Source organism: Salmo trutta, chromosome 26, assembly GCF_901001165.1.
Source record: "Salmo trutta chromosome 26, fSalTru1.1, whole genome shotgun sequence".
Classification (NCBI taxonomy): Eukaryota; Metazoa; Chordata; class Actinopteri; order Salmoniformes; family Salmonidae; genus Salmo; species Salmo trutta.
This window is the reverse complement of record NC_042982.1, coordinates 35,700,889-35,724,595: the sequence shown is the minus strand read 5'-3', so window position 1 is coordinate 35,724,595 and position 23,707 is coordinate 35,700,889. Positions and strand designations below refer to the sequence as shown.

Genomic DNA, 23,707 nt, shown 5'->3' with positions numbered 1-23,707 from the left:
AGTGTTTATGGTTAAACTCAGTTAAACATGGTGTGTGTCTACCAGGAGGATGAGTGGAGGCACTCTGTCTCTATTTCTTTTGTTCTGGTTAGACCAAGGAGGGAGGGAGAGGAAGGAGGGAGGGCAGGAAGGAGGGAAGGAGGGAGAGGAAGGGCAGGCAGGCGGGAGGTAGAGGAAGGAGAGAGGGAGGGCAGGAGGGAGGGTACGGAGGGAGGGAGTTACATTTCTAAAGTCTAAGCAGGTTGGCGTAATTCTGCTGTTTAATGTAGGAGTAGGGTAAAGATAGAGGGAGAGGAGAGAAGGGGGTGGGAGAGAGAGAGAGAGAAAAAGAGTTATGGAGATGTGGTTTCTCCCTACTGTGTGAGTTGGCTCTGGTCTCAAGGTTTGTGTAAACAATAAGTGGTGTCAGAGTATGCAGACCAGACTGCTCTCTTGTCCCAATACACATGGAAACTATATCTGCTGATTGGAGGCAGTACGTTTTGTTCTCTTCTTCCTCTCCTCTCCCATCTTCCCCTTATCTCTTAAATCCTCTCAGAGGCAATCAGGCAAGCTGATTGCAGTTGAGACAAATGTGGAAGAAATGGCATCGAACACAGTGGATCTACACATACAGTAAAACATCCTAAGCATGGATAAGACTGGTTTCTTGGTGATAGCGGATTTACCAATAATAATAATGGTCTCTTCAGTCAGTAGAGTGGCTCAGCATAAATCTGTGGTGAGACTGATATCTGCTGGTGAACACTGATACTGCAATTTGGTGTTGGGGAGTTATACCAATAACAAGGGTTGGGAGTAACTGATTACATGTAATTAGTTACATGTAATCTGACTACAGAAAACAGACGGTAATCAGATACGTTACCAGCTAAAATGTTGTGTAATCAGATTAGATTCTTTTGAAAAACTAGAAAGGATGTTTGCGAAAAAATACATTGATACCTTTGTGTTCTCGATGACATTCAATTCAACATTGAAAAGTGTCGCAGTGTAAGTTTGTTCCACCTGATCGAGTCTGACCATAAGTCAGAGACCCCTATGATGACATACCAAATGCATTTAATGGATCCTTTTTGCCTTCTATTGGAAGAGTGTCAAACTCATTCCATAGAGGGCCTAGTGTTACGCGAAGTGGAACAGGGGAACCCAAGAGCAGACTCAGACGAGGAGATTGGGATGAAGAAACCAAGGTATTTATTAACATACAAGGGGAAGATGGAGTGCAGGCCAGGTGAAGGTTGGGCGGGTTGCAGGAAACCAGGTGCGGAGGCTGAGAGGGGTTGGAACAGGGTAAGCAGGTCCGGAGGGGGAATCCAAGGGAGCAGTAGAGTGGAGAATCCAGGACAGAGTAGCTGGATGACGTGACGTGGGACTGGAGACAGGAACCAGAGTCATATCAGGCAGAACTGTAGCAGAGAGGAAACCAGCGTCAGGCAAGGGAAAACAGGCACAACAGGACCTAAACAGCTAGAAACATAGACTGAGTGAGCAGTGATTACAATCTGACAGTGTGGAAGTGGCAGGTCTGAGTATTTGTAGAGGTCTTGATTATGGAACAGGTTGCAGCTGGTAGGGATCTGCTCTGACTCCAGAACACCTGTCTCTGCCCACACAATCACAATCACACACACACACACACACACACACACACACACACACACACACACACACACACACACACACACACACACACACACACACACACACACACACAGGGATAGAGCACTGGGGGAGTGGAGGCAGGTCAATGAGACACAGGATGAGCAGTAGAGGGTGTGGCAGGAGCAGATGTAACACCTAGTGTCTGCAGGTTTGAGTTTTTTTACCTTTCAATTAAGACCTATACAACCAGGTGTGGGGTTCCTTACTAATTAGTGACCTTAATTCATCAATCAAGTACTGTACAAGGGAGGAGCAAAAACCCACAGACACTCTGCCCTCTGTGGAATGAGTTTGACAGCTGTGTTCTAATGCCTCTTAAGGGAAAAGTAATCCAAATGTAACTGAAAGTAATCAGATTACGTTACTGAGTTTGGGTAATCCAAAAGTTATGTAACTGATTTAGAAAATTGAAATGATTTAGAAATTTAAAAAAAATGTGTTAACAGCTTTATCACTTTAATTATATCGAAGCAGAGAAAATAAAATATGCACTAGTATAAAGTCGAAAGACATAATTTAACACAAATAACTTATTCATAACTGATCAAAAATAGGATACAAATATTATGTAGCCTTCAAGATTATTTTACATGAGAACAACTTAACATGTCATATAAATATGTAGCATACATATCAAATATTCACCATTTTGTTTTATCCAGAAATAATCAGTAAAAAATGTTTTATTCATCATCCGTCTTTTTCTGTCTCACTGAACAACCAGCAAATGTTATGTAGTTCCTTAAAACCAGTTCATACTGGCAGTAACATGTGGGGTGGACTCAGTCTTACTGGTAGATGCAGGTATAGAAACTGGAATATAAAATCTTCTCCTGACGGACACATTCACTTCCCCCGTTCATCAGCTCAAATGTACTTCACAAAGCCCTTTTAACATTAGCAAAAACAGTAAGTAATACAGAGGCAGATAATGAAAAACTCCCCAGAAGGCAGGAACCTAGGAAAAACCTAGAGAGGAACCAGGCCCGAAGTCGTGGCCATGTCTGTACTGCGTAAGCTGTGGTTAATACACAGATAGCTTCACAGTTACACAGTTTACAATTGCACATGAGTCAGTTGAATACAGTCAACCCCTGATAAGTGCACATTAGATAAGTGTACACTCTGTTTAAGTGCAGTGCAGGTTATTAGTCTTAATCCACATGTATGTTGAATTATACACATTTCCCTGGATAACGCCATGCCTTACAATAGTGCACACATTGAGGACAGTCATTGCATGTCTAGTTCTTCATTGGAACTCAGTCATTTGAACATACTGGTTAAATATTTATACAACTCCCCGTCTTCCTCAACATCATGAAAACACCTCTCATGTCCAGCCTGTCCTCCAGCGTGGAGAGGAAAGTTAACCTCAATTTCAACGACGACAAGTCCAGGCAATATTTAGGTCACCTCAGTGATCCCTTCCCCTGGTCCCAACAGAAGGCAGCACTTCAGATTTATAGATATCATATCAATAAAATAACCGTCCATATTCTGTGTTCCAAATGTACAACGTTACAGACTCCAAGTTCCATTAAGAATCTGGGTTCCTACAGGTGAGCTGTGCTCTTCTGTGAAGTAGGAAGAAAGAGAAGAGAGGAATGAAAAAGTAGATTTTAACAAAACAAACATTTTGAACTGTTTGGCCAGGTCAGCTGCAGAGGTTATATACACCAAAGTCAAGTTTTTGATCTTGTCTTTGTCTTCTGAGTTTGAGTGAAACAATGAAACATACTCACTCGGCTGGCCTTGCTGCTTCCTCCCCATCTGGAAACACAGAATGTATTTATTATACATGTTGTATTTTTGATATTACCTTTATTTTAGCAGGGAAGACATATTGAGACCCAGGTCTCTTTTACATACACACCCTGAATATACAACATAAATATACACATTATGTATTTATTTTATGAAGAAAAACCCTTGAATGAGTATGTGTTCTAAAACTTTTGACCAGTAGTGTATGTATGTATGTATGTATATATATATATATACATATATATATATATATATATATATATATATATATATATATATATATATATATATATATATATATATATATATATATATATATATACATATATATATATATACATACATATATATATATACATACATACATACATACATACATACATACATACATACATACATACATACATACATACATACATACATACATACACTACTGGTCAAAAGTTTTAGAACACATACTCATTCAAGGGTTTTTCTTCATAAAATAAATACATTGTAGAATATTAGTGAAGACATCAAAACTATGAAATAACACTTATGGAATCATGTAGTAAACAAAAAAGTGTTAAACAAATCAAAATGTATTTGAGATTTCAGATTCTTCAAATAGCCACCCTTTGTTTTGATAACAGCTTTGCACACTCTTGGTATTCTCTCAACCGGCTTCATGAAGTAGTCACCTGGAATGCATTTCATTTAACAGGTGTGCCTTGTTAAATGTTAATTTGTGGAATTTCTTTCCTTCTTAATGCGTTTGAGCCAATCACTTGTGTTGTGACAAGGTAGGGGTGTTATACAGACTATAGCTGTGTTTTGTAAAATACCAAGTCTATATTATGGCAAGAACAGCTCAAATAAGCAAAGATAAATGACAGTCCATCATTACTTCAAGACATGAAGGTCAGCCAATCTGGAAAATTTCAAGAACTTTTGAAAGTTTCTTCAAGTTCAGTCGCAAAAACCATCAACTGCTATGGTGAAACTGGCTCTCATGAGGACCACCACAGAAAAGGAAGACCCAGAGTTACCTCTGCTGCAGAGGATAAGTTCATTAGAGTTACCAGCCTCAGAAATTGCAGCCAGATAAATGCTTCATAGAGTTCAAGTAACAGACACATCTCAACATCAACTGTTCAGAGGAGACTGCGTGAATCAGGCCTTCATGGTTGAATTGCTGCAAAGAAACCACTACTAAAGGACACCAATAAGAAGAAGAGACTTGCTTGGGCCAAGAAACACGAGCAATGGACATTAGATTGGTGTAAATCTGTCAATTGGTCTGATGAGTGCATATTTGCGATTTTTGGTTCCAACTGCTGTGTTTTTGTGAGATGAAGAGTAGGTGAACGGATGATCTCTGCATGTGTGGTTCCCACCGTGAAGCATGGAGGAGGAGGTGTGATAGTGTGGGGATGCTTTGCTGGTGACACTGTCTGTGATTTATTTAGAATTCAAGGCACACTTAACCAGCATGGCTACTACAGCATTCTGAGGCAATGTGTCGTCTCAACTGGTTTGCGCTTAGTGGGACTATCATTTTGTTTTCAACTGGACAATGACCCAACACACCTCCAGGCTGTGTAAGGGCTATTTGACCAAGAAGGAGAGTGATGGAGTGTTGGATCAGATGACCTGGCCTCCACAATCACCCGACCTCAACCCAATTGAGATGGTTTGGGATGAGTTGGACCGCAGATTTAAGGAAAAGCAGCCAACTAGCGCTCAGCATACATATGTGGGAACTCCTTCAAAACAGTTGGAAAAGCATTTCAGGTGAAGCTGGTTGAGAGAATGCCAAGAGTGTGCAAAGCTGTCATAGGCGAAGGGTGGCTACTTTTAAGAATCTAAAATCTAGAATATATTTTGATTTGTTTAACACTTTTTTGGGTATTACATGATTCCATATGTGTTATTTCATAGTTTTGATAGTAAAAATAAAGAAAGCCCTTGAATGAGTAGGTGTGTCCAAACTTTTGACTGGTACTGTATATATATACATATATATACACAAAAACACAGTCATGGGAAGCACAGATAAAACATCACAAATCACCCAGAGAAACAGTTAAATTCCTTCACAAATAAGTCCCCAATCAATACTTTAAGTTGTCCAAACTGTACCAGAACATCAAGATGAAATGTATTTAGATTTTTTTTCCAGAAATACGGTTAATTAAAACTAAAAGCAGATTTACCTAGCTCGGTGGAGACCTTAGGAAGCTCAAGAGTTAACCAATCCTGTGAGCGGATTAGGCAACTCAGGTATCTATACTCGAACAGCAAATTTAGATAAGACGGAAGTTTATGAAGTCAGGCCTTGTAAACAAAATGGAGTAATGTAGAGATCTACGGGTCTTTAGCAAAGTCCAGCCAACCTTGTGATACAGGATGCAGTGATGAATGTCAAAAATGCCACCTGTAACAAAACGAAGGGCACTGTGGTAGATGGCATCCAAAGGTTTAAGAGTAGTAGCAGCTGTACTGTGATAAATAATATCACTAATATCAAGAACAGATAAAAATATAGACTGAATAATCTGCTTAGAGAAAGGCACAATCTGTTTCTGTAGAAAAAGGTAACTTTAAATCTTGTCTTACAGCTCATCTATATGTTTTTTAAATGTCAAATCCATATAAATAAAGTTCCTATGTATTTATATGCTGGAATTCGTTTGGTTGGAGAACCATACTTATTTTGTTTTGCCTGTATTAAGCACAAGTTTTAAATCAGCAATGGATTCCTGCGTAGCTCTAAAATCGGATTCTAGTTTTGACACAGCCAGTCAGGGAAGTAGCATACATAATTCTATCATCCGCATAGATCCGCATTCTTCCGGGGCGGCAGCACAGCCTAGTGGTTAGAGCGTTGGACTAGTAACTGAAAAGTTGCAAGATTTAATCCACGAGCAGACAAGGTGCAAATATTTCGTTCTGCCCCTGAACAAAGCAGTTATTAACCCACTGTTCCTAGGCCGTCATTGAAAATAATAATTGGTTCTTAACTGACTTGCCTTGTTAAATAAAGGATAAATAAATATAGCTGTAGTTTAATGTTTTTAATAGATTAACCAATGGTGTTTATGTAAATACTAAAGAGAACAGGTCCCAAAATCAATCGCTGTTGTACACCTTTAAGCACTTCAAGAAAATCAGATTTAACCCCATCAATCACGTTTGCCTGAGTTCTGTCACTAAGATAATCATGAAACCATGAACAGGCATCAGAGCTCAGGCCTATTGAGGACAACTTATTTAATAAAATGGCAAGAACAACAGTATCAACATCTTTTGACAGGTCCACAAACAAAACAGCACATTTGATTTTAGTGTCTAAAGCAATGACAAGATTATTAACAACGAATGTGGTTGCTGTAATAGTGCTCTGCCCAGGCCTACTGTAAACCCTGATTGGTTTACATTCAGAATACATTTCTCAGATAAAAAAGAGCAATGTGATGATGTATAGCAGGTCATTTCTATTTTATCGGTCCCATTTCCAAGGGCCAATACTGTGTTTTTACACTATTGTAGGTGAGTTACCTTGGTCAACTCTGGCTGTCCGAGCCTTCCTTTCCTTGAAGACAAACAGCCCAGTCAGCAGGAAACACAGCAGAGCAATAGTACCAGCCACAACGGCAGAGGTCACATAAACATCAGGAAAGACTGTCTGAGGCCAGCCTATAGTAGACGAAGAGAATAACATGTTGGTTTTCATTTTAAATTGCTTGACATAAATGTATAAAGTTACACATTTCAAGGAAATCCACATCCAAAATGATCTTTTGGTGTTTTTTTCATTAGTCCATTGTTGACATAACTTGTGGACTTGTTTACATGCTGTTGTGCGGTTTGTTGCTAACGTTTCTTTGCTACCTGCCAACTTTACGGTTTTTACTTTTTATTTACCGTTTTATATTTTCACTCGCTCTAATTTTTCATTCAAGTTTTTCACCCCGGATATGTTTCTACATGACCTCCACCAGCCGAAGCTAAGTAGTAACATTAACATTATGCCTTCTAATTGCAGTCGTTGTACTCATAATATACAGGAGAACGATCGCCTTATGACGAGGATAGCTGTGCTGCAAGCCCAGCTTCAGACGCAATCATTAGGCAAGGGTAATTTAAGTGTAGGAAAGGATAAAACAGCGTCTGTGCCACCAATAAGTACAGATAGTAGTATAAATCCCCTCGCACAGTCCCCACAGCCCCACGATTTTCTCATGGCTTCTGGAAGGAAATGCTGTAGGAATGCTCAACCGGTGTCGCTCATTCAGCCGACAGAGACTTTCAACCAGCAAAGAGTCGGAGTCAGAGTCCGAGTCTTCTCTGGTCTCTCCTCCACCCATTACGGGGTCTGAGACGCCGAAGCCTCCCGCCATTAGCTCTGACAAATTGAAAACCCTAGTCATTGATGACTCCATTACCCGTAGTATTAGACTTAAAAATAATCATCCAGTGATCATACACGGTGTACCAGGGGGCAGGGCTACCGACGTGAAGGCTAATCTGAAGATTATGCCGACTAAGGCTAAAACTGGCGAGAGTAGAGAGTATAGGGATATTGTTATCCACGTCGGCACCAACAATGTTAGGATGAAACAGTCAGAGGTCACCAAGTGCAACATAGCTTCAGCGTGTAAATCAGCTAGAAAGATGTGTCGGCATTTAGGAATTGTCTTTGGCCTCCTCCCAGTGAGTGATGAGTGATAAGCTCTACATCAGTCTCACAACTCAATCGCTGGTTGAAATCTGTTTTCTGCCCCTCCCAAAAGATAGAATTTGTAGATAATTGGCCCTCTTTCTGGGACTCTCCCACAAGCAAGCCCAAGCCTGGCCTGCTGAGGAGTGACGGACTCCATCCTAGCTGGAGGAGTGTTCTCATCTTATCTATGAACATAGACAGGACTCTAACTCCTCTAGCTCCACAATGAGATATTGTGCAGGCCAGGCACCAGGCTGTTAGCCACCCTGCCAACTTAGTGGAGTCTGCCACTAGCATAGTTACTGTAGTCAGCTCAGCTATCCCCATTGAGATCGTGTCTGTGCCTCGATCTAGGTTGGGCAAAACTTAACATGGCGGTGTTCGCCTTATCAATCTCACTGGAATAAAGACCTCCTCCATTCCTACCATTATTGAAAGAGATTGTGTTATCTCACATCTCAAAATAGGGCTTCTTAATGTTAGATCCCTCACTTCCAAGTCAGTTATAGTCAATGAACTAATCACTGATAATAATCTTGATGTGATTGGCCTGACTGAAACATGGCTTAAGCCTGATGAATTTACTGTCTTAAATGAGGCCTCTCCTCCTGGTTACACTAGTGACCATATCTCCCATGCATCCCACAAAGGAGGTTTTGCTAACATTTCCGATAGCAAATTTCAATTTACAAAAAAATAAATGACTACGTTTTCATATTTTGAGCTTCTAGTCATGAAATCTATGCTGCCAACTCAATCACTTTTTATATCTACTGTTTACAGGCCTCCTAGGCCGTATGCAGCGTTCCTCACTGAGTTCCTTGAATTCCTATCGGCACCTTGTAGTCATGGCAAATCATTTTCACATTTTTGGTGACTTTAATATTCACATGGAAAAGTTCACAGACCCACTCCAAAAGGCTTTTGGAGCCATAATCAACTCAATGGGTTTTGTCCAAGATTTCTCCAGACCTACTCACTGCCACAGTAATACTCTGGACCTAGTTTTGTCCCGTGGAATAAATATTTGGGATCTTAATGTTTTTCCTCGTAATCCTGGACTATTGGACCACCATTTTATTACGTTTGCAATTGCAACAAATAATCTGCTTAGACCTCAACCAAGGATCATCAAAAGCCGTGCTATAAATTCTCGGACAACCCAGAGATTCCTAGATGCCCTTCCAGACTCCCTCCACCTACCCAAGAATGTCAGAGTACAAAAATCGGCTAACCACCCAACTGAGGAACTCATTTTAACCTTGCGTAATACCCTAGATGCAGTCACACCCCTAAAATCAAATAAAAATGTTCATAAGAAACTAGCTCCCTGGTATTCAGAAAATACCCGAGCCCTGAAGAAAGCTTACAGAAAATTGGAATGGAAATGGCACTACACCAAACAGGTAGTCTTCCGACTAGCTTGGAAAGACTGTACCGTGCAGTATCAAAGAGCCCTCACTGCTGCTCGAACATCCTATTTTTCCAACTTAACTGAGGAGAATAAGAACAATCCAAAAGAAACTATGTATACTGTCACCAAGCTAACTAAAAGCAGCATTACCCACGGGCGGATGGTTTTCACTTAAGCAGTGATCAATTCATGAACTTCTTTGACAGAAATATCATGATCATTAGAAAGCAAAACTCTTCTTTAGATCTGCATATTTCTCCAAAGCTCAGTTGTTCTCAGTCTGCACAACACTGCCAGGACCTAGGATCAAGGGAGACACTCAAGTTTTTTAATACTATATCTCTTGACCCATTGATGAAAATAGTCTTGGCCTCTAAAACTTCAAGCTGCATATTGGACCCTATTCCAACTAATCTACTGAAAGAGCTGCTTCCTGTGCTTGGCCCTCCTATGTTGAACTTAATAAATGGCTCCCTATCCACCGGATGTGTACCAAACTCACTAAAAGGCAAATGTTTTACTTTCATACTCGGACAAAACAGAGATGCTAGTTCTAGGTTCCAAGAAACAAAGAGATCTTCTGTTAGATCTGACAATTAATCTTGATGGTTGTACAGGCATCTCAAATAAAACTGTGAAGGACCTCAGTGTTACTCTGGACCCTGATCTCTCTTTTGATGAACATATCAAGAATATTTCAAGGACAGCTTTTTTCAATCTTCATAACATTGCAAAAATCTGAAACTTTCTGTCCAAAAATGATGCAGAAAAATGTATCCACGCTTTTGTCACTTCTAGATTAGACTACTGCAATGCTCTACTTTCCAGCTACCTGGATAAAGCACTAAATAAACTTCCGTTAGTGCTAAACACAGCTGCTAGAATCTTGACTAGAACCAAAAAATGTGATCATATTACTCCACTGGTAGAATCTCATGACTGGCTTCATGTTAAGGCTAGGGCTGATGTCAAGGTGTTACTGCTAACCTACAAAGCATTACATTGGCTTGCTCCTATCTATCTTTCCGATTTGGTCCTGCCGTACATACCTACACGTACGCTACGGTCACAAGACGCAGGCCTCTTTACTGTCCCTAGAATATAAGCAAACAGCTGGAGGCAGGACTTTCTCTTATAAAGCTACATTTTTATGAAATGGTCTGCCTATCCATGTGAGAGATGCAGACTCCGTCTCGACCTTAAGTCTTTATTGAAGACTCATCTCTTCTGTAGGTCCTATGATTGAGTGTAGTCTGGCCCAGGGGTGTGAAGGTGAACGGAAAGGCACTGGAGCGATGAACCGCCAATGCTGTCTCTGCCTGGCTGGTTCCCCTCTCTCCACTGGGATTCTCTGCCTCTAACCCTATTACGGGGGCTGAGTCACTGGCTTACTGGTACTCTTCCATGCTGTCCCTAGGAGGGGTGCGTCACTTGAGTGGGTTGAGTCACTGCCGTGATCTTCCTGTCCGGGTTGGCGCCGTGGAGGAGATCTTTGTGGGCTATACCCGGCCTTGTCTCAGGGTAATAGGTTGGTGGTGAAGATATCCCTCTAGTGGTGTGGGGGCTGTGCTTTGGAAAAGTGGGTGGGGTTGTATCCTGCCTGTTTGGCCCTGTCCAGGGGTACCGTCGGACAGGGCCACAGTGTCTCTCGACCCCTCCGGTCTCAGCCTCCAGTATTTATGCTGTAAAAGTTTATGTGTCGGCGGGCTAGGGTCAGTCTGTTATAGCTGGAGTGTTTCTCCTGTCTTATCCGGTGTCCTGTGTTAATTTAAGTATGCTCCCTCTAATTCTCTCTCTCCCCTTTTCTCTCTTTCTCTTTCTCCTCCTCTCTCTCTTTTCTCTCTGGACCTGAGCCCTAGGACCATGACTCAGGACTACCTGGCTTGATGACTCCTTGCTGTCCCCAGTCCACCTGGTCATGCTGTTGCTCCAGTTTCAACTGTTCTGCCTGCGGTTATGGAAAACAGCAGGTCCGGGACAAGGTAACACTTCCAGTGAACAGGTCAGGGCTGTTCACTGGGCGTGCTACCTTGTCCCGGACATGTTGTTTTGGACTCCCTCTCTGCCGCACCTGCTGTCTCTATCTCTGAATGATCGGCTATGAAAAGCCAACTGACATTTACTCCTGAGGTGCTGACCTGTTGCACCCTCCACAACCACTGTGATTATTATTATCTGACCCTGATGGTCATCTATGAACGTTTGAATATCTTGGCCATTTTCTGTTATAAATCTCCACCCGACACAGCCAGAAGAGGACTGGCCACCCCCCACAGCCTGGTTCCTCTCTAGGTTTCTTCCTAGGTTCCGGCCTTTCTAGGGAGTTTTTCGTAGCCACCATGCTTCTACATCTGCATTGCTTGCTGTTTGGGATTTTAGGCTGGGTTTCTGTACAGCACTTTGTGATATCGGCTGATGTAAAAAGGGCTTTATAAATACATTTGATTGACATACTGTAGTCCCAAAATGTTTTGCTTGTCAGCAATCAAGTTCCCAAGTTATGTAACTTTCAAAACACAGAAGTCATCCCCATATGATGCATTTTGCATCGTATATTATATGATGCAAAATGCATCATAAGGGGATGACTTCTGTATTTGAGATAGTTTTTTATGTTTTTGTGGAGTTTTCCTTTAAGGACAAAGTGATAGAGACACACTGTCTCAGTACTCACAGACAGTGTGTTCCTGTGAGAGGGCGCCCCCTACAGCACAGCTGAGGTTCAGCCGGAGTCCGGAGGAGCAGTTGACGGATATGGAACGGACGACAGAGAACAGCATAGAGACCGGGTCTCTTCCCCCACCACTGCTGTTCACTTCTCTCCAGTGGCTCTGGTTCAGAGGAGGGTTCAGGCTCCACTCAATGTCCCTACGAGGGTAACCACTGTCGGAGGAACAAGTCACCAAGCAACAGCCATTGTCACAGGCCACCGTTACAATGGGGATACTGTAGTTGGCTGTAGAGGGGGAGAGATATAGAGATAAAGAGGGAGGAGAGTGGAAAGAAAAGAGACAATGCTGTTATGGACCAATAAGAAGGGATTTTATGTTATCTTAGTTTTACTTCCTGAAAACACAAAGGGCAAAGAAACACACTCTCTCTCTCAGAGCTGAGCAAGCCTGTCTAAGTGATAGCCAAAACAGCATGTTCTCTCTCTCTCAGAGCTGAGAAAGCCTGTTTAAGTGACAGCTTTCTTTTTGTATTTTATTTTTAGTGAATGTATCTATGGTTTGGGCTTTTACAAGCACATATCTGACAGCACAAAAATAATGTTCTCTTTCATCCAGAATGCCATGTTTCACATGTGGGAGAATAAAATAGAAAAATGAATTAAACACAAACATGGAAAGAGAGTTTGAACTGAGGTAACGTTACCTGTCACATTGAGCTGTATGTTCTCCTGCTTCTTCTTGGTTTGGTATAGAATGTGACACTCGTACAGCCCCTCATCTGACAGCAATATATTCCACAGCTTCATTGTTCGCTGTTTGTGGTCTACCTGCGTACGGTTAGTGTACTCCTTAGGGTCTAAGGGCTTATTCGAATGGTAGCCATTAATGAACTGGGGGGTATTATTTCCATTGGAACCAGGTCTCTGTACATACATGAAGACCAGATGGTTCTCCCAGGGGTCTGAGGCACAGGGGATAGTCACAGCCCCGCCCACCTCTCCTATCACCATGGTGACATCTGAGAGAGAGGGAGAGAGGTCAAGGGAGGGATATGCCAGAGAGTTAGGTTGTGGTGTTGTGTGGGTGTGAGGGTAGACATTAGGCAGGGTCTTTTTTGGTGACTTCTGTATTTCAGTTTCACTTCCCAATCTAGCTGACACTTTTGCCCTTTTCTCTCATCTGTCTGGTAGATTCCCTTCTACTGAATAGAATACATCATGGTTCAGATACTCTTACTACAAATCAAATCTCACAGAGACAACACACCCAAATACACACATACAATGAGTGTACAAAACGTTAAGGACACCTTCCTAATATTGAGTTGCCATCAGAACAGCCTCAATTCGTCGGGGAAAAGTGTCGAAGCATTCCACAGGGATGCTGGCCCATGTTAACTCCAATGCTTCCCACAGTTGTGTCAGGTAGACTGGATGTCCTTTGGGTGGTGGACCATTCTTGATACACACTGGAAATTGTTGAGCACGAAAATCCCAGGAGCGTTGCAGTTCTTGACAAAAACTGGCACCTACTACCATACCACCGTTCAAAGGCACTTAAATATTTTGTCTTCCCCATTCACCCTCTGAATGCCACACATACACAATCCATGTCTCAATTGTCTTAAGGCTTAAAAAAATCCTTCTTTAACCTGGCTCCTCCCCTTCATCTACACTGATTGAAGTGGATTTAACAAGTGACATCAATAAGGGACATAGCTTTCACCCGGATTCACCTGGTCAGTCTATGTCATGGAAAGAACAGGTGTTCCTAATGTTTTGTGCACTCAGTGTACATGTAGACACACATGAAGGCCGGCACACACAAACTCAGCCACACATCTTCAACAGTAAAGGTCTGAAAATATAAAGTCATGGCAGGTAATGGCTTGTTTGTTATGATGTCATGTTCATTTCACTTGGCTCGCCACTTACCTTTACTTCGAAGAAACGGCAGCGATACCAGGAAGAGGACACACCTGTTGGAAACCATAACAACAGTACAATCAGCCGAGTACTGTTAGGTGAGGTCACTGTTAGTATTACAGTAGCATTCCTATTGTATAATTACATATTAGTCATTTAATAGGATATTTCCTATTCCCATAAATATTACTGTCCTTTAATTATTGCCACAAAATCCTCTAAGTATGAGACTCCAGCTTTCAGGAAGGTATACTGTACCTGGAAAGCTATAGCACTCAGAGAACAGAAATTATTTCCATTTAATTGGAGTCCCACAGCAGCATGCTCTCTATCAGATACCATCACCACACACACACACACACACCAATGTAAACAAAGGTGTGAAGAATCCTGACTCTAGATAGTGGATAGTGGATAGCAATAACGGTGTATGTAAATCAAATTCTATGCAAGTAACCAAGATTTAGAGATATAAATATAGCTCAGTGCACAATCCCGCCATATTAATAATGATCACACAGTATAATAAGTGAGCACATCTTACCGAAGTAGCCATCGCACACACATCCCATAGACCTGTAGAAAACACACACACACACATTAGATCAAACAGCAGCACTCACAACCAATGATCAGCTTTCATACGATCAGATTTATATCATGATGAACACATTCAGCAATAATGCAGAGTTTTCTTATTAATCCTCAGATAATATGGAGATTTAAAAAAAACGGTATTAAGAAAAATCTTCATTCTATATTTATCATAAAAACAAAATGAATGGGCATTGGGAGAAATTCTGTCTCTGTGGTTACTTTGTTTTCTAATGTTCAGTCAAGAAAACCCTAAGGGAAATCCCAAGACAAGGGGGTTACTTCAGGAAAAGCATTGTTCTCTTTGGGCTACAAGTAGGCAATAAGCACATAATGCTAATGTGTGGGTAGACCTATGCTCAGAGCCCAGTTTTTCAAAAGTGATCTATGTGGATTTCAGCTATGGGATAGGATTAAATGCATAGAAATAGAATGAATAGAACGGCTTGGTGCTGTACTAGTGCCTCAAGATATTTGTGGTTATGGTTAATGATTCATCTCAGGGATAGGTGGTTAAGGATCGATGCTCAGAGTTGTGGGTTTGACTGACTTAGTGTCAATCTGAAGAAAATCAGTCAAACAATTCCATTACTCAGTTGTGTGTCTTTAAAACATTCTCTTGCAAGTAAGGATTTTATTATGCGTTAACTACTTGAGAATAAAGACATATAACTATTGCATCCATGGAATATGACAGGCCAGAGGAGGGATATGTACGGGGACAGACTGAGGGAACTACGTAGCTTGTCAGATAAGTTTCTAATTAATAAGCCAAGGGGAATCTCCAGAAATATAGAGCCCCATTGTTATAGTATCAGCTTGTAGGATGAGTTTCATTAATACAGGTTACTGTATCATCAATAGTACAACTGTGTAAATACAAGTGCAGTAAACTAAATATATTGCTAGGTGGTTTCGAGCCCTGAATGCTGATTGGCTGAAAACCATGGTTTATCACGGTATGACAATACATGTATTTGTACTGCTCTAATTACATTGGTAACCAGTTCATAACAGCAATAAGTCACCTCCGGGGTTTGTGGTAGTTGGCCAATATACCACGGCTAAGGGCTGTATCCAGGAACTCCGCGTTGCGTTGTGCTTAAGTGTCACGTCCTGACCAGCAGAGGGAGCAATTGTAGTAGTTTTGGTCAGGACGTGGCAGAGATTTTTATGTTACGTGTGAGTTGGATGTTGGACTCCCAATTGAAGGCAGGTGTGTTGAGTTGCCTTTGATTGGGAGTCCTATATAGTAGTGTGTGTTTTTCTTTGGGGTTGTGGGTAATTGTTTCTGTTTAGTGTGTTTCACCTGACAGGACTGTTTGGCTGTCAGTTTTCTTGTTTTTGTAAAGTGTATAGTGTTCGTTCTTTATTAAATGATGATGAACACTAACTCTGCTGCATTTTGGTCCACTTCCTCAGACAGCCCTGACATTAAGAACAGCCCTTGGCCGTGGTAGATTGGCGCATAACATAAGCATGCATGTGTTTACATTCATGGTCCACTGAGCATGTTGCAGACAGTAGTCTCACACCTATAGCCATTCTGACACAGCTCCTTTTGTTATGTTGCAGTAAGAGTGAGTCAGAAAGGAGTAGCACTAGAAACGTGCTAAGGGGAAGTTCAAGTTCATGTTCAGTGTGTTACTCATATCGCAGTCAACAGAAACTGAAATCCATGGACTTATTATCAAAAGTCTTATTTTTATTTAACTAGGCAAATCAGGTATAAACAAATTATTATTTACAATAACGGCCTACCCCGGCCAAACCCGGGCAACGTTGGACCAATTGTGCTCCGCCCTATGGGACTCCCGATCACGGCCGAATCTGATACAGCCTTTATCAAAACACAAGAGATTAGAATTTAAGAGTAATCTGACCATATCTAGGTGGAATCCACTGTGTGTAAATGTTTGACTTATCTCCGTGATTGACAATGTTTGCAAATAAGCAGTTGATAAAAATATATAATGCACTGTCCATGCAACAATATTATTTTTATTTAAACCATTTTGACAGAGATGATGATAAACGTTTATTTAAAATATATCATATGAAAATATGGCTGTGTTTACACAGGAAGCCCAATTGTGCCAATAACTGGTCTTTTGGCCAATCAGATCAGATCTTTTGCCAATACTTGTTATTTTCTGTCACCTTTGTCTGTTATCTATATCTCTCCAGATACTACTATCAACCCAAGAGAATGAATCAAATCTCTACAGCTATTGCTTAGGTTAATAACCCCGAAACACCAACAGCCTCCGTTCATTTAATGATATGATTTACAGTTGTCTGTCTCAGTAAGCAAAACTGAATACCATCTATTCTATTGCATTGTTTAATTAATATGCTTCACCTTGACCAGTGTTGTATTCTCTAAGTAAGACTACAACAACACTAGTACATCCAAGCCAGTCTGGAAGAGCTGCACATATTTGTAAGAGCTTATAAAGCCTATAATGGTGAAAAAAGGCATTCTTACCACGTCCATGCTTTGCTGTTCTTAACAGCCGTAATTGAGTGTGAAGTCGGAGAGATTGGTGTGTGAAGTGTTCTCAGCACACGCATGCAGTTCTTCATTCCAAAGCATGCTGGAGGGTGTGGACAGGGGAAGTCGTTTAGCTTTTGTAGATTAATAACCTTTACTACTATGGCAACGTGAGCCATGTTATCAGGATTTGGTCCCTCACCACAGCAGTGTTTGTTCGTAGTTGTGTGTGTGTGTGTGTGTGTGTGTGTGTGTGTGTGTGTGTGTGTGTGTGTGTGTGTGTGTGTGTGTGTGTGTGTGTGTGTGTGTGTGTGTGTGTGTGTGAGTCAATGATATATATAAACCCTAGAATACAGAAGCTATGTATTGGCCATTGAGAGTGTTTGAAGCCACCGGTCGGCCATATTGGTCCTCCCTAGTGGAAATAGTCCTCCAAATAAATAACAAGTATTTAAGGATGTTTTATTGTTGTAGTGGGGACAGTAACATTATTAATAAAAAATATAAACTTTGTATTTTTAGCTCACATATAATTTAAAGGTATGCATTAAAGTGCCTGAAATCGAATAAATGTCAAAAACGAATGTAGACATTAATAAATGACTTTCCATAGCTTCCAAAACCACCTTTTTGTTTTTACAACTTAGGAGGAGTACCAAGATGGCTGCCTGCTGGCTTCAATACAGCACCACGTCGGTCACCTAAGGTTTATACACATCATTGTTGTGTGTGCTGAGGGGGTGGGGGTCAGTTAATGTCACAGACATTTGAGACTCTCACTTCCTTATAATTATATGTCACCTAAACTCTACAGTACTCTGAACGCAGTAGTTCGAACTGCAATGGTTATTCGAGAACACAACAACATTAGTGAGAAATGGAACACTGTATCCATGGTGTCCCTGATGAAGGGCGATTCAGAATGGAGAATGTTTTTTGAGCCAGTGGTGTTGCAGGGACACATGTATGTCCCTGGGAATGTCCTGGGGTTTCCTGATTTCCTGTCCTGATGTCAAAGAGAAACGCATGCGCGGCCTCAACATATCCTACTAATATAGGGAAACACTCTTTTCACGCCACTTTGATACCGAAGTGACTTTTCAAGTCAAATCACATTTTATTGGTCACACACACGTATTTAACAGATGTTATTGCGGGTGTAGAAAAATGCTTGTGCTTCTAGTTCCGTCAGTGCAGCAATATCTAACAAGTAATATCTAACAATTTAACAACAAATACCTAATACACACACATCTAAGTAAATTACGGGAATTAAGAATGTATAAATATATGGATGAACAATGTCAGAGTGCCATACACTAATATACAGTAGAATAGTATAGAATACAGTATATACATATGAGATGAGTAATGCAGGATATGTAAACATTATTATGTGACTAGAGTTCCATTCATTAAAGTGGCCAATGATTTCAGGTCTGTGTATGTAGGCAGCAGCCTCTCTATGCTAGTGATGACTATTTAACAGTCTCTCTGTCCCCGCTTTGATGCACCTGTACTGGCCTCGCCTTCTGGATGATAGCGGGGTGAACAGGCAGTGGCTCGGGTGGTTGTTGTCCTTGATGATTCTTTCGGCCTTCCTGTGACATCGGGTGCTGTAGGTGTCCTGGAGGGCAGGTAGTTTGCCCCTGGTGATGCGTTGTGCTGACTGCTCCACCCTCTGGAGAGCCCTGCGGTTGTGGGCGGTGCAGTTGCCGTATCAGGTGGGGATATAGCCCGACATGATGCTGGACTAAACTTTTTAGTAGCAGGTTAGGAGAACTTACGCAGCAGGTTAGAATAATTAATTTTGCAGGTTAGGAGACTGAGGTTAAGGTTAGGAAAAATGCTCTCCTAACCTGCTACGAAAATCACTTTGTATAGACGTGGCGTGAAAAGACTGTGACCTACCTAATATACTGGTTCCACCCTTATCTGGAATAATCAGTGAAGTGAGTAATTCTCTCTGTGGGCTGAAGAAGTGTAACTTATTTAGTGGAATGATTCTTCTGCTTGGTAGAATTTGAGTGATGTAGTTTTTCAGTGTTGCTCCAGCAATAAAACATTCCAAAGACACAACGTTTGGGTGCTGCATACAGCCATACCCCAGCCAGGTGGGTGCCAACAGCAGTCTCTGCACCCAGGTCTCAGCTGTAAGCACACATACCCAAGATCTCACACCCCCAAACCAAAACGAATCCCTAACTACTAAAGAATTGTGTCAAGGGTGGGACCTCCTCCTCTCCTCTGTTCACCCCCACCCCTTTTCATTTCCTCCCATCCATTCAGGCAAGAGATACCTGATGATCAGATCAGATCAGACCATGCTGACACGGTATGCACCATGAGGGGTAATCTGAGACATGGATAAAGAACATGGTACCACACAAACAGAGGTGTGAGAAACCTCAGTACAAACTTAGTGCAAATACACACACACACACACACACACACACACACACACACACACACACACACACACACACACACACACACACACACACACACACACACACACACACACACACACACACACACACACACACACACACACGTTAAAGGAAGTGTGGAGGAGTTCTTACACTGTGGCCGAAATAACAAGAAGAATAACTTCAAAAGAAAACAAGCCGTTTCCAATAAAAGGAGGGGATTCTGGCAATCTATTTTTTTAATGGGATTCCCTCAACTTTCAAAAACATTTTAAAAGGAGAAACGGCTCTACTGCTGCCCTCTCTTTGAACATACTGTTACAGTGAATTCGGAAAGTATTCAGACCCGTTGACATTTTCCACATTTTGTTACTCTCCAAATACAGGCGTGCCAAGCTTGTAGCATCATTTCCATCCCTAACTATAACATTTTCCGACAAGATAGAATTGCCAAAGGGGGCAGAGTTGCAATCTACTGCAGAGATGGCCTGCAGAGTTCTGTCTTACTATCCAGGTCTGTACCCCCAAAATTTTAGCGTCTACTTTTAAAAATCCACCTTTCCAGAAACAAGTCTCTCACCGTTGCCGCTTTGCTATAGACCACCCTCTGTCCCCAGCTGTGCCCTGGACACCATATGTGAATTGATTGCCCCCCATCTATCTTCAGAGCTCGTGCTGCTAGGTGACCTAAACTGGGACATGCTTAACACCCCGGCCATCCTACAATTTAAGCTTGATGCCCTCAATCTCAATCAAATTATCAATGAACCTACCAGGTACAACCCTAAATCCGTAAACACGGGCACCCTCATAGATTTCATCCTAACCAACTTGCCCTCCAAATACACCTCTGCTGTTTTCAACCAAGATCTCAGCGATCACTGCCTCATTGCCTGCATCTGTAATGGGTCTGCGGTCAAACGACCACCCCTCATCACTGTCAAACGCTTCATAAAAAAATTCAGCGAGCAGGCCTTTCTAATCAACTTGGAAGGATACTGACCTCATTCCGGTCAGTAGAGGATTCCTGGTTATTCTTTAAAAGTGCCTTCCTCACCGTCTTAAATAATCATGCCCCATTCAAAAAATGTAGAACCAGGAACAGATATAGCCCTTGTTTCACTCCAGACCTGACTGCCCTTGACCAGCACAAAAACATCCTGTGGCGTACTGCATTAGCATCGAATAGCCCCCGTGATATGCAACTTTTCAGGGAAGTTAGGAACCAATATACACAGGCAGTTAGGAAAGCTAAGGCTAGCTTTTTCAACCAGAAATGTTCATCCTGTAGCACAAACTCAAAAAAGTTCTGGGACACTGTAAAGTCCATGGAGAATAAGAGCACCTAATCCCAGCTGCCCACTGCATTGAGGCTAGGAAACTCTGTCACCACCAATAAATCCACTATAAATGAGAATTTCAATAAGCATTTTTCTATGGCTGGCCATGCTTTCCACCTGGCTACCCCTACCCTGATCAACTGCCCTGCACCCCCCACAGCAACTCGCCCAAGCCTCCTCCATTTCTCCTTCACCCAAATCCAGATAGCTGATGTTTTGAAAGAGCGGAAAAATCTGGACCCCTACAAATCAGCTGGGCTAGACAATCTGGACTCTCTCTTTCTAAAATTATCTGCCGAAATTGTTGCAACCCCTATTACCAGCCTGTTCAACCTCTCTTTAAAATCTTCTGAGAGTCCCAAAGATTGGAAAGCTGCCGCGATCATCCCCCTCTTCAAAAGGGGAGACACTAGACCCAACCTGCTATAGACATATCTATCCTACCCTGCCTTTCTAAGGTCTTCGAAAGCCAAGTTAACAAACAGATTACCGACCATTTCGAATCCCACCGTGCTTTCTCCGCTATGCAATATGGCTTCAGAGCTGGTCATGGGTGCACCTCAGACACGCTAAAGGTCTTAAATGATGTCATAACCGCCATCAATACGAGACTACTGTGCAGCCGTATTCATCGACCTGGCCAAGGCTTTCAACTCTGTCATTCACCACATTCTTATCGGCAGACTCAACAGCCTTGCTTTCTCAAATGACTGCCTCGCCTGGTTCACCAACTACTTCTCAGATAGAGTTCAGTGTGTCAAATCGGAGAGCCTGTTGTCCGGACCTCTGGCAGTCTCTATGGGGGTGCCACAGGGTTCAATTCTTGGGCTGACTCTCTTCTCTGTATACATCAATGATGTCGCTCTTGCTGCGGGTGATTCTCTGATCCACCTCTACGCAGACGACACCATTCTGTATACTTCTAGCCCTTCTTTGGACACTGTGTTAAGTTTTAACTAACCTCCAGACGAGCTTCAATGCCAAAAAACTATCCTTCCGTGGCCTCCAACTGCTCTTAAATGCAAGTCAAACTAAATGCATGCTCTTCAACCGATCGCTGCACACACCTGCCCGCCCGTCCAGCATCACTACTCTGGACGGTTCTGACTTAGAATATGTGGACAACTACAAATACCTAGGTGTCTGGTTAGACTGTAAACTTTCCTTTGAGAATCACATTAAGCATCTCCAATCCAAAATGAAATCTAGAATCAGCTTTCCTATTTCACAACAAAGCATCCTTCACTCATGCTGCCAAACATACCCTCATAAAACTGACCATCCTACCCATCCTCAACTTCGGCGATATCATTTACAAAATAGCCTCCAACACTCTACTCAACAAATTGGATGCAGTCTATCACAGTGCCATCTGTTTTGTCACCAAAGTCCCATATTCTACCCACCACTGCGACCTGTACGCTCTCGTTGGCTGGCCCTCACTTCATACTCGTCGCCGAACCCACTGGCTCCAGGTCATCTACAAGTCTTTGCTAGATAAAGCCCCGCCTTATCTCAGCTCACTGGTCACCATAGCAGCACCCACCCGTAGCACGCGCTCCAGCAGGCATATCTCACGGGTCACCCCCAAAGCCAATTCCTCCTTCGGCAGCCTTTCCTTCCAGTTCTCTGCTGCCAAATAAAATCATGTGATGCTATAATCAAGGCATTGCATATTGTCGATCTTTCTGAGATATTTATTAAATATTATATTCTAAACTGAACAAAAATATAAATGCAGAAATTTTACATATGCACAAAAAGTTTATTTTGCTAAAGTGTTGTCTACAAGTTTGTTAACATCCCTGTTAGTGAGTATTTCTCCTTTGCCAAGATAATCCATCCACCTGAAAGGTGTGGCATATCAAGAAGCTGATTAAACAGCATGGTCGTTACAGAGGTAGAACTTGTGCTGGGGACAATAAAAGGCAACTTCAAAATGTGCAGTTTTGTCACACAACGCCACAGATGTGTGAAGATGAGTGAGCATGCAATTGGAATGCTGACTACAGGAATGTCTGGCATCATCTCTGTTGATGATGCCCAAAAAATATATAGATGTACTATTGTAAAGTGGTTGTTCCACTGGATATCATAAGGTGAATGCACCAATTTGTAAGTCGCTCTGGATAAGAGCGTCTGCTAAATGACGTAAATGTAAATGTAAATGTAACATTGCATGTTCATTTCTCTACAATAAGCCGCCTCCAATGTTGTTTTAGAAAATTTGCCAGTATGTCCAAACGGCCTCACAACCACAGACCACGAGTATGGCGTTGTGTGGGCGAGCTGTTTGCTGATTAGTGAACATTGTGAACAGAGTGCCCAATGGTGGTGGTGGGGTTATGGTATGGGCAGGCATCATCCATGGCCTTCACTCTCACCAGATATGAGCATGTTGGGGATGATCTGAATCTACGTGTACGAGAGCGTCTTCCAGTTACTGCCAATGTCCAGCAACTTCGCACAGCCAAAAGACAGTACTGTGCAGCCGTCTTCATCGACCTGGCCAAGGCTATTGACTCTGTCAATCACCGTATTCTTATCGGCAGACTCAACAGCCTTGCTCTCTCAAATGACTGCCTCGCCTGGTTCACCAACTACTTCTCAGACAGAGTTCAGTATGTCAAATCGGAGGGCCTGTTGTCCTGACCTCTGGCAGTCTCTATGGAGGTACCACAGGGTTCAATTCTCGGACTGAC

The 23,707-nt window shown here is 42.1% G+C and overlaps 1 protein-coding gene across 1 annotated transcript; it reads right to left on the bottom strand.

Moving 5' to 3' along the window:
- Positions 1-2,100: 2,100 nt before the first annotated feature.
- On the bottom strand, positions 2,101-17,345 carry LOC115163702 (uncharacterized). Its single transcript, XM_029715806.1, has 8 exons — positions 17,231-17,345; positions 14,693-14,724; positions 14,158-14,201; positions 12,927-13,241; positions 12,226-12,507; positions 6,973-7,110; positions 3,411-3,438; positions 2,101-3,242 (listed from the first exon to the last, which is right to left on the bottom strand). Exons 1-8 carry the CDS (start codon positions 17,237-17,239, stop codon positions 3,206-3,208), a joined length of 885 nt encoding a protein of 294 aa, XP_029571666.1. The 5' UTR covers positions 17,240-17,345; the 3' UTR covers positions 2,101-3,205.
- Between the last annotated feature and the right edge of the window lie 6,362 nt (positions 17,346-23,707).